This window comes from Trachurus japonicus, chromosome 11 (genome assembly GCF_045865225.1).
Source record: "Trachurus japonicus isolate A0001 chromosome 11, Traja_1.0".
NCBI classification, from domain to species: Eukaryota; Metazoa; Chordata; class Actinopteri; order Carangiformes; family Carangidae; genus Trachurus; species Trachurus japonicus.
Genome location: NC_140917.1, coordinates 18,105,711 through 18,118,630, shown reverse-complemented (window position 1 = coordinate 18,118,630; position 12,920 = coordinate 18,105,711). Strand labels below are relative to the sequence as shown.

General features: G+C 41.1%; 2 protein-coding genes across 3 annotated transcripts; both read right to left on the bottom strand.

Moving 5' to 3' along the window:
* Positions 1 to 2,209: 2,209 nt before the first annotated feature.
* Positions 2,210 to 5,613, bottom strand: LOC146978643 (kelch-like protein 10). Its single transcript, XM_085791471.1, has 5 exons — positions 5,360 to 5,613; positions 4,100 to 4,583; positions 2,991 to 3,608; positions 2,730 to 2,879; positions 2,210 to 2,643 (listed from the first exon to the last, which is right to left on the bottom strand). Exons 1-5 carry the CDS (start codon positions 5,509 to 5,511, stop codon positions 2,281 to 2,283), a joined length of 1,767 nt encoding a protein of 588 aa, XP_085647597.1. The 5' UTR covers positions 5,512 to 5,613; the 3' UTR covers positions 2,210 to 2,280.
* A 1,804-nt stretch (positions 5,614 to 7,417) lies between these two features.
* On the bottom strand, positions 7,418 to 12,477 carry LOC146978642 (kelch-like protein 10). Of its 2 annotated transcripts, XM_085791472.1 has the most exons (5): positions 12,240 to 12,476; positions 11,309 to 11,792; positions 10,224 to 10,844; positions 9,955 to 10,104; positions 7,418 to 7,913 (listed from the first exon to the last, which is right to left on the bottom strand). In XM_085791472.1, exons 1-5 carry the CDS (start codon positions 12,374 to 12,376, stop codon positions 7,566 to 7,568), a joined length of 1,740 nt encoding a protein of 579 aa, XP_085647598.1. In that variant the 5' UTR covers positions 12,377 to 12,476; the 3' UTR covers positions 7,418 to 7,565. The 2 variants fall into 2 exon arrangements, with proteins under 2 accessions (XP_085647598.1, XP_085647599.1); XM_085791473.1 differs by lacking the exon at positions 9,955 to 10,104 and having other exon boundaries at positions 12,240 to 12,477.
* Positions 12,478 to 12,920: the final 443 nt, after the last annotated feature.

Here is a 12,920-nt window from a genome sequence, read left to right as displayed (position 1 = left end):
ACGAATGTACACTTCACCCTGGTGACGTTGCCTCATCGATACCCATTAATCTTACATTGTCACGAGTGTTGCATAAAAAGTGCTCATAAAAAGCCAGACTCCAAGTTAACCAAAAATGACCACAGAGGAGGATGATTTAAGAAGTACATCAGTGTGTAACATAAACTTCTTAAACTAACCAAGTTCCAGAGAGAAATGGACAAACTTATAAAAATATAGAATATATATTAAAAAAAAACAAGTATATCATAGATATCAGAACGATCATTGTCAGTTGTCTGTGGTGAGAAAGAAAGATTTTCTGCAGGTCGATAAAGGAAGCTACATGTGGTGGTGTCTGTTCATTGCAGAAAGTTAGCTGACGTGTCTGCTCTGACCTTGATGCTGCTGATAGTCTGTCTATATGAAATTAACCTGGGATTTCCCAGCTTTGACCAATGCAGCTAAAGGCAGAGCGTCAAGTCGTGATTAGAAAGGTGAGTCAGTCTTTCTCTGCTGCTGTGCTTCCTCCGTCCCTTTTCTCCTCTGTTTGTTTCTTCTGATGTGTCATCACAGCCAAGAAATCCCTCATGTATTAAATGGTTGAAAGACCTTTCTGCTTCATGAGCTGCCTCCTCTCCCTGCGTGTCTCTTCCTCCTCATCTTCCTCCTCTCACCTTTTTGTTTACTCGGGTCAGCCTCTCTTTTTCTCCTGCTCACGAGTCTTTTACATTTTCTCCTTCTTATATTTTCTTTTAACGTCTCCCTCCATTTGTCTCCCCCCAAGAGCAAAATCTGCCGACTCACCTGGTCTCAAAATTGAGTGTGTTGTGTGTGTGTGTGTGTGTGTGTGTGTTTGTGCATATGTGTGTGTGCGTGTGTCTGTGAATCTGGCCCTGACAAGCTTTACAAGCTTTGTTGGGTCATGAATCTTTTACCCTTACGAGTCAGCACAAATCCAGTTTCTGACACACATGCGCATGCACACGCACACACACACACGCGCGCACACACACCTGGAAAGAAAAACTGCTCCTGGAGGTGTATTTGCCTTTGGTGATCCTATATGTTAACTTTATTACAGAGGCTCGTAAAAAGACAAATGGAGAATAAGGGGGCTAGAAAGATAAAATGTTCAAAAGGAGACGCCGGAAGAAAGACAGAGATGGACAGAGAGTGAAAAATTCACAAAATGTAGAGGAAAGAGGAGAGAAATCATCCTCTCACACTGAAAGGTTTATAAAAACTGAATCAGCTTTTGATGGAAGCAGGTGATGAATGAAGCCATGAGGGAGCAGGGTGAAGTGCTTGGATGTCTGACAGCTAGTATCTCACCATCAGAAAATTTCAGTTCCCAGCCAGATTTCATATCAGAAATACATAATAAGGTTGTGACCAGTTTTAGTTGAGATTGTCTTCAATGTTCAGTTGGACATCTATGAGGCTGCAGGTTGTAGTAGATTATGTGCTGTCAATATCAGTAAGAAATCAGTATCAGTAAGAAAGTAAGTAACATTTCTTTATGTCCATAACAGGTTGTAGCATAAAGTTTACCTCAAGTGACTTGATATAAATTTACTTTACTTTTTTGGAAAAGTCATGTGGGATTTAATTTCACCCTATTTTCTTTACCTATTTCTTTCACTCCTGAATTCTGATTTTGTCTCCCTGTGTCTGTCAATAAGTGTGTTAACATCCCCAAGTCTTCATGGACATTTTCAATTTATGCTTGAAAACCTGAATGGAAACACTGAAGACATTGTGTAGGTTTGGTAGTCGAGCCACATCCTGTCACATTTTCTTTTGCAGATTTTCTGGTTTGGTCTTTTTTTTTTGTCCAATATTTGGATGAATTCAGTATTATATCTCTTAGACAGGATTGTCTTAGAGGGGATCATCTTGTCCTTTCCATCTGGTATTTTCATTATTTCCATTTTCAAAATAAAGGTGATTCAAATATCATTATGATGCATTTTGAGTATAACTGAGGGATTCCAGCTGTTACTATCCGCTTATATCAGCTATCTGTTACCAGTCCACTGCTGTGTAGCTACAACAGATTGGTTTGGAAAATGCCACAGAGGGCAGAGAGCTAGATTTATCAGGAACCAGGTAGCTACCTTCTGCCATTGTCCCCTCTGGATCAAACCCTCAGTCTGCTTGTTTGTTAAACCTCAAACCCACAAGTTCTTAAGCTAAAACACTATAGAAATCACAACATTAACAACAATTTAATGCTCAAAAGAAATGTATTTCATTTTCAGATCTTGCCAGGGTGGTACAGGGCAGCACTGAAAAATGTTACACAGACTCTTCAGACTCTACGTTTTCGGTCTCCAATTGGAACAATGGCAGGTTGTCACGAGGGTAAGCATAGTCACTCAAGTTGGGGAATCCGTACACCACACAGCAGCTGAGGGCACTGCGGTAGATCTCCATCCCACAGGCTGAAGTCCACTGATCTGTCGTAGCGTCATAGTACTCAACATTAAAGCTGGTGCTGGAGCCATTGAAGCCTCCGACAGCAAAGAGATGATCATCGATTACTTCGATGCCAAAGTTGCTGCGTGGGGTCAACATCTGGGACACATTGTGCCAGGAGTCGGTCTGGGGGCTGTAGGCCTCAACAGTCTGCAGACGGGCGTTGCCGTCAAAGCCACCAACCTGGAGAGGAGAAGTAGAGTAATGGAGTCAAGTATTTTTTTTATCTCCATTCATTGTAATGAGTAAGCAGTGTTTCACGTTCTTACTGCAAACACATGGTCTGCATAGGCAATGACCCCGATTCCACTGCGCCTGCTTTCCATGGGGGCGATCAGTGTCCATTGGTCCAATTCTGGAGAGTAGTATTCAGCTGTGTGTAGGCATTCATTCCCATTGAAACCGCCACAAATGTAAACCTGAAAACAAAAGGAGGACAGTATATAAAATTGGTTTTCAGCTAGTGACTGTGTTCCTGGTATTACATTCAGAAATGTTTCAACAGTGTTAAAAGAAAATTAATCACCAACCCTGCCATGGAGTGTTGTGCAGCTGGCGTCGCTCCTTTGTTCGTTCATGTGTGCAATATAAGACCACTGGTTGGTTTCCGGGTTGTAGCGCTCTGCACTGCTGAGTCGATAATGTCCATTGTATCCTCCCATGGCATAGATGAACCCGTTCAGCACTGTGACGCTCACATAGCAGCGGCGGCAGTACATGGGTGCCACTTCCTGCCATGTGTTGGTGGTCGGGTCAAACCTGCGCACGCTGTTGAAATGCTCCACCCTGTCAAAGCCGCCAACGCAGTAGACAAACCCACCGAAGAAAGCAGTGCCATGATATGCACGTGGACGCTCCATATTGTTTGTTACGTTTAACCAGCGGTCAGCTCTGAAATCGTAGGCCTCAATGCCGTTAGTTGGATCACCTCCGCTCCAACCACCAATCGCCAACAAGACGGCGTTGGGCAGACGAGGGCGGGCTTCAGGGTTACGGAAACTGGGCACTGGGGGACTGTTTGTGATGATGTGATACAAGGTTTCCAAGGCAGTGTGGGTCATTTGAAGGCACTCAGCGTTTTTCTTCACCAGGTCATTGGACAATATATGGACCCTGAGGTACTCTGCACTTGTCAAGGCCAGACGAACCTACACAGGATGAACAACAATATCTAACTGTACTTCAGCTATGGGGATTGTAGTATATTGTAAGAATAAGTGTCTAAACTGTGCTGATGTTCTGCATGCATTTTATGAATTTTTTTTTTTTACCCATTTATGCTGATTACTCTGATTGCTTTAATTTTATCTTTATGTGACAAGTCTGTTTTGTCCTCAGTATCTCTTATTGTAAACAAATCCCATGAAAACAGCAAAACCAACAATGTTTCAACAATCAGTCTTTCAAAACTTTGTCCTATTTCTACTAAATAATAGAATAATATAATAATAATTAAAAAAATCTATAAAAAAAACTAGATGGTTACCTAAAACAGATGGACAAAGAGGTTTTTAGCAAATGTTACTCAAACAGGACTAATTAGACCAAGTGTAGTGCCAAAGCATCATCATCGGCACCATCAGCGAATCACTGGAAATGTAAATCTGGACTAAATATAAAGACAGAAAAATTATTGCACCTTAGAATAAAGTGCAGCCATATGTCCTGCTCGCTCCTCAGGCATGTGGGTGATCCAGCGAATGATGGCCTCATACACAGTTGACTCCTTTCTTACATTGAGGTCATCTCTCCCAGTCATCTCAAGGAGTTCCTCCACAGTGAACTGCAGGAACTCTTCGCAGGGAACAACCTCGTCAAATTGGCCAATGATGTAGCGGTAGGCCTTGAGCTGCAGCTCAGGGCTGAGGCAGATGTGTGTGAGCTTCCAGACACCGATGCAGTTCTCTGGGCTGAGCCTCTCACTGATGAAGCTGGAGCAGGTTTTCACAACGTCTGTTATATTGAACTGATCAGCGGCCATCATCAGCTCCTGTACATTGTCCTCCGTCACAGAAACACAGCCAGTGTATGCAAACTGTATGATTTGCTGTAACATGTCGGGAGACACGCCGGGTATGGTGGAGACCCTGCAGTCTGGGGTCTGCCAGCGAGTGAAGAGAGCCCTGAGGGTGAGGATGGAAGCACAGCAGAAGAGAGAAATTAATACTCAACCATATGACACTGACAATAATACAATAAACTCTTTTAAGAAGTAACTGATTCCAGTGACTGATTACTGAGTCAGTCCCCCCCTCATGGCCCAATTATTGAAAAACACATGCTAAAGTGCCCCCTTCAGTGGCGAGGACGCAATGTACTGTATTTGCCCTTTTTTTTCCTTTTCGCCCCTGCCCTTCAAAAATCTGTGCACGCCACTGCCCCAGTATACATGAACCTTAAAAGCCAATGAACCCTGCACAATGAAAAACTATTATAACAGTCTGGTTATATTTCTCATGTTAAATTAAATGAATAATTTATAAATGTAATAAGTTAAAGCATAGCATTATGTTTAGGGCTGTATGTTTTAACTGTTTACTCTTCACACAGTCCACAGTTTAATTAGGTTCTTTTCAACATTTCCTTTTTGTTTTGTTTGATTTGGCAGATTCCTGAACACTGAAATCAGCTTCAAATTAGTTGTACGGGACTAATACTGATACAATATGCGGTCAAAATGAATTTCCATGTGACTCACTGAAAAGAACTATCAACAAACTTCCAAAATATAACTTAACTATAGTCTCCACTCAAACAACAACACCCCCAAATATCTCATTGTAGATTTAACTCTGTTGAGACTCAGACTGACATTGCTAGCAGAAACAATACTAAGTGTTGTTCTGGTTATTTAATGTATATACTTCTACTTCCCTCTTTAGATTAGTTATCAACTCACCTGAAGTAAGGGCTGCAGTTACAGAGGATGATCTTATGAACTGGAAAATCGACATCCTCAGCTTTGAGGACTATGTCGCAAAGTATTCCCTGCAGACGGAGTTCATTGTACACTGAGCCGGAGTTTTCTAAAGACATGCCTGGGTCACTCATGTTGACTTCTTTTCTCAAACGTGGCAGCCTTCCCTCATTGTGGTGCTGGTTGGGTTTGTCTCTCGAGTCTCACCAAGAATGTTGGGTGAACACAGAATTGTGTTCTGTCACATCACAGTGGGATTCTAGAACTGAACCTTATTACATCATAATGACAACCTGTCAGTGCCTTGCAGTAACCTATGGAAAATTATATTTTCCTATATATAATTTTCTTATAATGATTTTGTCTTTGTGTAATGTCCATCAAACATCAGGAAAATAATATAAAATAGGCTCTTGAGTGAGCTGAAAAAAATCCATATTTAGTAATGCAGAGATTTGGGCACATACTGTAACAAGTTTGTTGAGTAAGGATAAAACAAATACATAAATAAAACAAATTCAGCAAGCAGACATTACAAACATGGTTCAACTGTTATTTTTCATTTAATGATTTCATTGTCCATCTGTACTTGTTTCAAAAAGCATCATAAAGAGTACTTCAAAATATGCTGATATTTTTGATAAATAATAACCCACATCCGAAAACAGTTGAGTTTTTCACTCCACACACTCCAGTTAGCTACACCAATTATTATAATCTAAGTATTATAAAATGAACATTATGAATGGTTTAATTTGAAGCTATATGGTAGGGCTTCTCTCCACTTAACCCCTACATTACCTCTATCAGTTAATCCCACTGGAAAATTTAGTGTTGTTAATCCATTTGACAACCCAGCATGGATAGGATATGAAAACACAACACTATGGCTGAGCCTTAAGTCATCCTCTCACACTGAAAGTTTTATAAAAACTTCATCCTCTCTGAATCAGCTTTTGATGGAAGCAGGTGATGAATGAAGCCTTGACTTGGGGGCAGGGTAAAGTGCTTGGATGTCTGACAGCTAGTATCTCACCATCAGAAAATTTCAGTTTCCAGCCAGATATCATAATATGGCTGTGGCCAGTTTTAGTTGAGATTGTCTCTAATGTTCAGTTGTGGTTCAATGGTCTTTTATGAGGCTGCAGGTTGTAGTAGATTACTTCAGTAAGAAATGTATTTCTTTATGTCCACAAGTAGGTTGTAGCATAAAATTTACCTGATGTGACTTGATATACATTTACACTATTGTAAAGGTCATGTCGGATTTAATTGAAGCCTCAGTAACATCATGAATATAGGAATATTGGAGTCAAATCACAGATTATCAGTGGTCAATTGGGTGTTTGCTAAATCATAACCTGAATTTTTGGCAAGAACAGACCCTTGGTTAAATAAATATCTACCAGCCAGAAAGTCATGTGACAGCACCAATTTATATTGAGACCGAATTCCTCTGACATTATTCCTGTACATGCTTTTCTCTGCAGGTCTCTTTCTCTCTTTTTCACTCTATTTTCTTTTTCTATTTCTTTCACTCCTGAATTCTGATTTTGTCTCCCTGTGTCTGTCAATAAGTGTGTTTCCATCCCTGGGTCTTCACAACCATTTTCAATTTATGCTTGAAATGGAATGAAACACTGAAGACATTGTGTAGGTTTGGTAGTCGAGCGACATCCTGTCATATTTTCTTTTGCAGATTTTCTAGTTCGGTCTTTTTTTTTGTCCAATATTTGGATGAATTCAGTATTATATCTCTTAGACAGAATTGTCTTAGAGGGGATCATCTGGACCTTTTTATCTGGTATTTAACTGAGGGATTCCAGCTGTTACTATCCGCTAACATCAGCTATCTGTTACCAGTCCTCTGCTGTGTAGCTACAACAGATTGGTTTGAAAAATGCCACAGAGGGCAGAGAGCTAGATTTATCAGGAGCCAGTTATCTACCTTCTGCCATTGTCCCCTCTGGATCAAACCCTCAGTCTGCTTGTTTGTTAAACCTCAAACCCACAAGTTCTTAAACTGAAACACTATAGAAATCACAGCATTAACAACAATTTAATGCTCAAAATAAAGATTTGGCACTGTGGTGGACATTGTGAAATGTAGACGTTGCTGTGAGAAAAATTTCCCCGAGGGGACAAATAAAGTCTAAGTTTAGAAATACAGGCCAGGAACTGAAAAATATTACGCAGCGTCTTCAGACTTCAAGTCCAAGTCAAAAAGGTCATCACGAGGGTAAGCATAGTCACTCAAGTTGGGGAATCCGTACACCACACAGCAGCTGAGGGCATGGCGGTAGATCTCCATCCTACAGGCTGAAGTCCACTGATCTGTCGCAGCGTCATAGTACTCCGTTCTATAGCTGGTGCTGGAGCCATCGAAGCCCCCGATAGCAAAGAGATGATCATCGATTACTTCGATGCCAAAGTTGCTGCGTGGGGTCAACATCTGGGCCACATTGTTCCAGGAGTCGGTCTGGGGGCTGTAGGCCTCAACCGTCTGTAGACGGGCGTTGCCGTCAAAGCCACCAACCTGGGGAGGAGAGGTAGAGTAATGGAGTCAGAAAGCAGTTGGATTAGCTAATGAATAAATTCCACATTCACAAAGTATTTTTACTCTCTCTTCATTGTTGTAACAATTAATAGGCAGTTTTTGCTTAGCTGGTTAAAATCTCTACATATGCTGAATGGATTGGCACAAAAAAGTGGTGACTTTAAAGGGAACATATTGCTGATATTACTGATTCAGGCAACTTTTGTATCAATACTTGACTATGGTGATATCTTATACATGCATGCAAATCTCTCCTCTCTGAAAATGCTGGATTCGGTGTATCATGCAGCATTAAGATTTGTAACAGATTTATGTTTTCGTACTCATCACTGTAGTCTTTATGAGAGTGTTGGCTGGCCTTCTTTGTACAATTGTAGATGGGAACACTGGTATTGTTTTCTTTATAAGGCCATCCTGTGTGACTTGCCTCCTTATTTGTGTTCTCTCTTGGTTCCTAAAGTCAACACCAGAAGCTGTAGTCTCAGGCACGATAGATTGATAATGTATACTATTCCTCGTACACGGACTGTCTTTGGGGAAAGTGCCTTCAAAGCATTTGCACCCTCGTCCTGGTATAAATTACAGAGTCATCTTAAATTGGATTATCTCCCAAGTATGGAAGATTTTAAAGCTAGGATCAAGGACTATTTGACTACTGAATGCACATGTTCTCTCACCGAACGCAGCTGGTGATTATAATGTATTGATGTGATTTGCTGTTACTGTTTTAGCTGTTTTTACGTTTGTTTTGTTGATGTTGTCCAAATGTGTACTTGATATGGATGTACTGTGCTGCTTTCTTGGCCAGGACCCCCTTGCAAAAGAGATTCTGAATCTCAATGGGATTATTCCTGGTTAAATAAAGGTTAAATAAAAAATAAATATTAGGGAAATATCACTTTTTGAAGGCTCTTAAACATGTATTCGGGTGTTTGCCTTGCCTTCCAACCCCCAAAATGTGAGAATTGACAAAAAAAATCTGTAATTTGCAGGCACCCTAGGTTAAAATCCATGTGGTTTTACGAGCTGTTCCCTCAGTTGTCTGACAATGATGTCATTAGTTTTCGAATTTGCATAATACAAACCCTAGCTGTGAATACTGGTACTGGTAGAAGGGGCGAGGTGGGGCAAGCAGTGGTTCATTTACATTTAAAGGGACAGGGACTAAAACCAGCCATTCTGAATAGGGCTGTTTTCAGCGGATGAAAAGAGTGCTGTGATGTTTGATCCTTGGGGTATTTTGACCAAAGCATGTCACAGACATGTCTTTAAGACACCTGGGAACTATTTTAATTTGTGGAAAAGGTGCATGATATGTTTCCTTTAATGATCCCATGACTTTTGCTCTAGTGCCACCATGAGGCTGACATTTGCGGTTTTGAGTAAAAAGTCTTAATACTGTATGTATTGAGCAGGTTGCCAAAACATTTGGTGCAGACATTTATCCCCATCTTGTGCCCAAGATGGCTTGTAATGTCTCAATGTTAACTTATGTTAATATTATATTCATGTTAGCAAGCTTACACACTAAAGTTTGACAATGCAACAGAGTCATAATTAGCATGAGGTCTCTATCGCACACGCTCAAAAGACTGGCTCACACTGCAGGTTCCCTCAGTTAACACCGAACTTGGAAAGACCGAACTTGGAAAGACCAGACTCTTACTGTGCACCTACAACCTGGAACACTCTGCAGAATCATTTGAAACTTACCTCACTTTTATCAATGGGACAATTTAAAGCCATAACTACATCTTATTTTACCTCTAACTGCTCGTGCTTTTAACTATGTTTCAATTTATATTCTGGTATTCTGTTATGTTTTTGTATGTTTCAAATGTCTTGTCTTCTGTCCTTGTGTGTTTTATGTTTCATCTCGGCTATATTGTAAATGAGGTTACTCTTCAATATATCTCCGAGTTTAAATAAAGGATTGAATGAATGAATGAATGAATGAATTAATTAATTTAACATGCATTTCGAGTAATGTGTGATTTTAAGCAGTGTTTCATGTTCTTACTGCAAACACATGGTCTGCATAGGCAATAACCCCAAGTCCACTGCGCCTGCTGATCATTGGGGTGATCAGTGTCCATCGGTCCGTTTTTGGAGAGTAGTATTCAGCTGTGTGTAGGCATTCATTCCCATTGAAACCGCCACAAATGTAAATCTGAAAACAAAAGGAGGACAGTAGTATACTGTATGAGCTTGGTTTTCAGCTAGTGACTGTGTTCCCGGTATTAAATTCAGAAATGTTTCAACACCATCAAAGGAAAATTAATAACCAACCCTGCCATGGAGTGTTGTGCAGCTGGCATCACCTCTCTCTTCCTTCATGTGTTGAATAAGAGTCCACTGGTTGGTTTCCGGGTTGTAGCGCTCTGCACTGTTCAGTGGGCGATCTCCATCGTAGCCTCCCAGGGCATAGATGAACCCGTTCAGCACTGTGACGCTCACATAGCAGCGACGATAGTTCATGGGTGCCACTTCCCGCCATGTGTTGGTGGTTGGGTCAAACCTGCGCACACTGTTGAAATACTCCATCCTCTCATAGCCGCCAACACAGTAGACAAACCCACCGAGGAAAGCAGTGCCATGATATGCATGTGGAAGCTCCATATTATTGTTTGTCACGTTTAACCAGCGGTCAGCTCTGAAATCGTAGGCCTCCATGACGTTACTTGGACCACCATTGCTCCAGCCACCAATCGCCAACAAGACGGCGTTGGGCAGACGAGGACGGGCTTGAGGATTACGAAAACAGGGCACTGGGAGACTATTTATGAGCATGTGACACAAGGCTTCAAAGGCAGTGTGGGTAATTTGAAGGCACTCAAAGTTTTTCTTCACCAGGTCATTGTTCAATATATGGACGTTGAGGTACTTTGCACTTGTCAAGGCCAGACGAACCTACACAGAAACAAGAGGGCAGAGTATATCTAACTGTACTTCAGCTATAGGGACTGTAACATACTGTAAAAATGAGGGTCTAAATTGTGCTGATGCTCTGCATGTTGACATGTTATGAATATTTTCTACCCATTTACTCTTTATCTTCTGTTTTGTCCGAGGATTTCTCTTATTGTAAACAAACCCCATGAAAACAGCAAAACCACCAATGTTTCAACAATCAGTCCTTCAAAACTTTGTCCTACTTCTACTAAATAATAATAATAATAATGATAAACTACATGATTTCCTTTTTAGCAAATGTTACCCAATCATGACTAATTAGACTATTTTTGAAGCCAGCAATAAAATATTTTTTCCCCAAATGGACCAAGTTTAGTGTCAAAGCATCATCATCAGCACCATCAGTGAATCTCTGGAAATGTAAATCTGGACTAAATGTAAAGACAGAAAAATTATTGCACCTTAGAATAAAGTGCAGGCAGGTGTTGTTCTCGCTCCTCAGGCATGTGGGTGATCCAGCGAATGATGGCCTCATACACAGTTGACTCCTTTCTTACATTGAGGTCATCTCTCCCAATCATCTCAAGGAGTTCCTCCACAGTGAACTGCAGGAACTCTTCGCAGGGAACAACCTCGTCAAAGTGGTCAATGATGTAGCGGTAGGCCTTGAGCTGCAGCTCAGGGCTGTGGCAGATGTGTGTGAGCTTCCAGACACCGATGCAGTTCTCTGGGCTGAGCCTCTCACTGATGAAGCTGGAGCAGATTTGCACCATGTCTGTCACTTTGAACTGATTAGCGGCCATCATCAGCTCCTGAACGTTGTCCTCCGTCACAGAAACAGAGCCAGTGTATGCAAACTGTATGATTTGCTGTAACATGTCGGGAGACACGCCAGGTATGGTGGAGACCCTGCAGTCTGGGGTCTGCCAGCGAGTGAAGAGAGCCCTGAGGGTGAGGATGGAGGCACAGCAGAAGAGAGACATGAATACTCAACTATATGACACTGACAATAATAATATTAACTCCTTTTAGTAATTTTCATTGAAGGTGCCTTCCCAATGTACCATGAACCTTAAAAGTCAATGAACCCAGGACAATGGCAGAACTGTCTGGGTACATAAAGTCAGCCTAATAATGAGCGATATGGGACTACTATAACATACAATTTTCAACCAAAATTGATTTCCATGTGACTTATTTGTAAAGAAATATCAACAAACTTCCGCCCGAAATATCCCATTGTGTAAGTAGCCTAACTCTGTTAATATTGAGTTATTTCTCAGACTTACAGTATATCATTCATTGAAACAAAACTTACTGTTTTGTTTCTGGTTATTTATATGCTTCCCTCTTGAGATCAGTAATCCCTTCCCTCTTGAGATCAGTAATCACCTGAAGTAAGGGCTGAAACAGAGGATGATCTTGTGGACTGGAAACTCGACATCCTCAGCTTTGAGGACTGCGTCACAAAGCATCCCCTGCAGACGGAGTTGATTGTAAACCGAGCTGGAGTTGCCTTGGCCACTCATCTTGACTTTTTTTTTTTTATCCCTAAAACGTGGAAGCCTTCTTTATCACCAAGAGTGATGACCATTGACACTTTTTCATATCATAACAACACCTGTGTACATCCCACCCGTGGCAACTGCTGAAGTTCCATGTGAAGTTCTCCATTAAGTCGTTGCTAGGATACAGACTAAACATCCTGAGGTACTTTTCATAATATCAGAAGACTTCAGTCATGTTTCCCTGATGGATTGACTGGGACGTGTGGTGGACAGATGCAATCAGTAGATGGTAGATGGATTGTAACCGATGTGGGCGTGTGTGTGACCAACAACCAACAACAGTCTGTGTTTTGCTCATAACTTTAAGTGTAGTTGCAACGCAGTTTAACTTGCCGCCATTCTTTCCTACTTCTCAATTGCCACTGTCTCACCAGCGTCGCCAAGCAGCTGACACTAACACATGCAGTCAAAATAACAGGCAAATAATTCAATAAGACCATAGAAAACGATACTTCACTAAACATATGTTTAACTTATGTTTACATATTTACCCATAAAACAATAG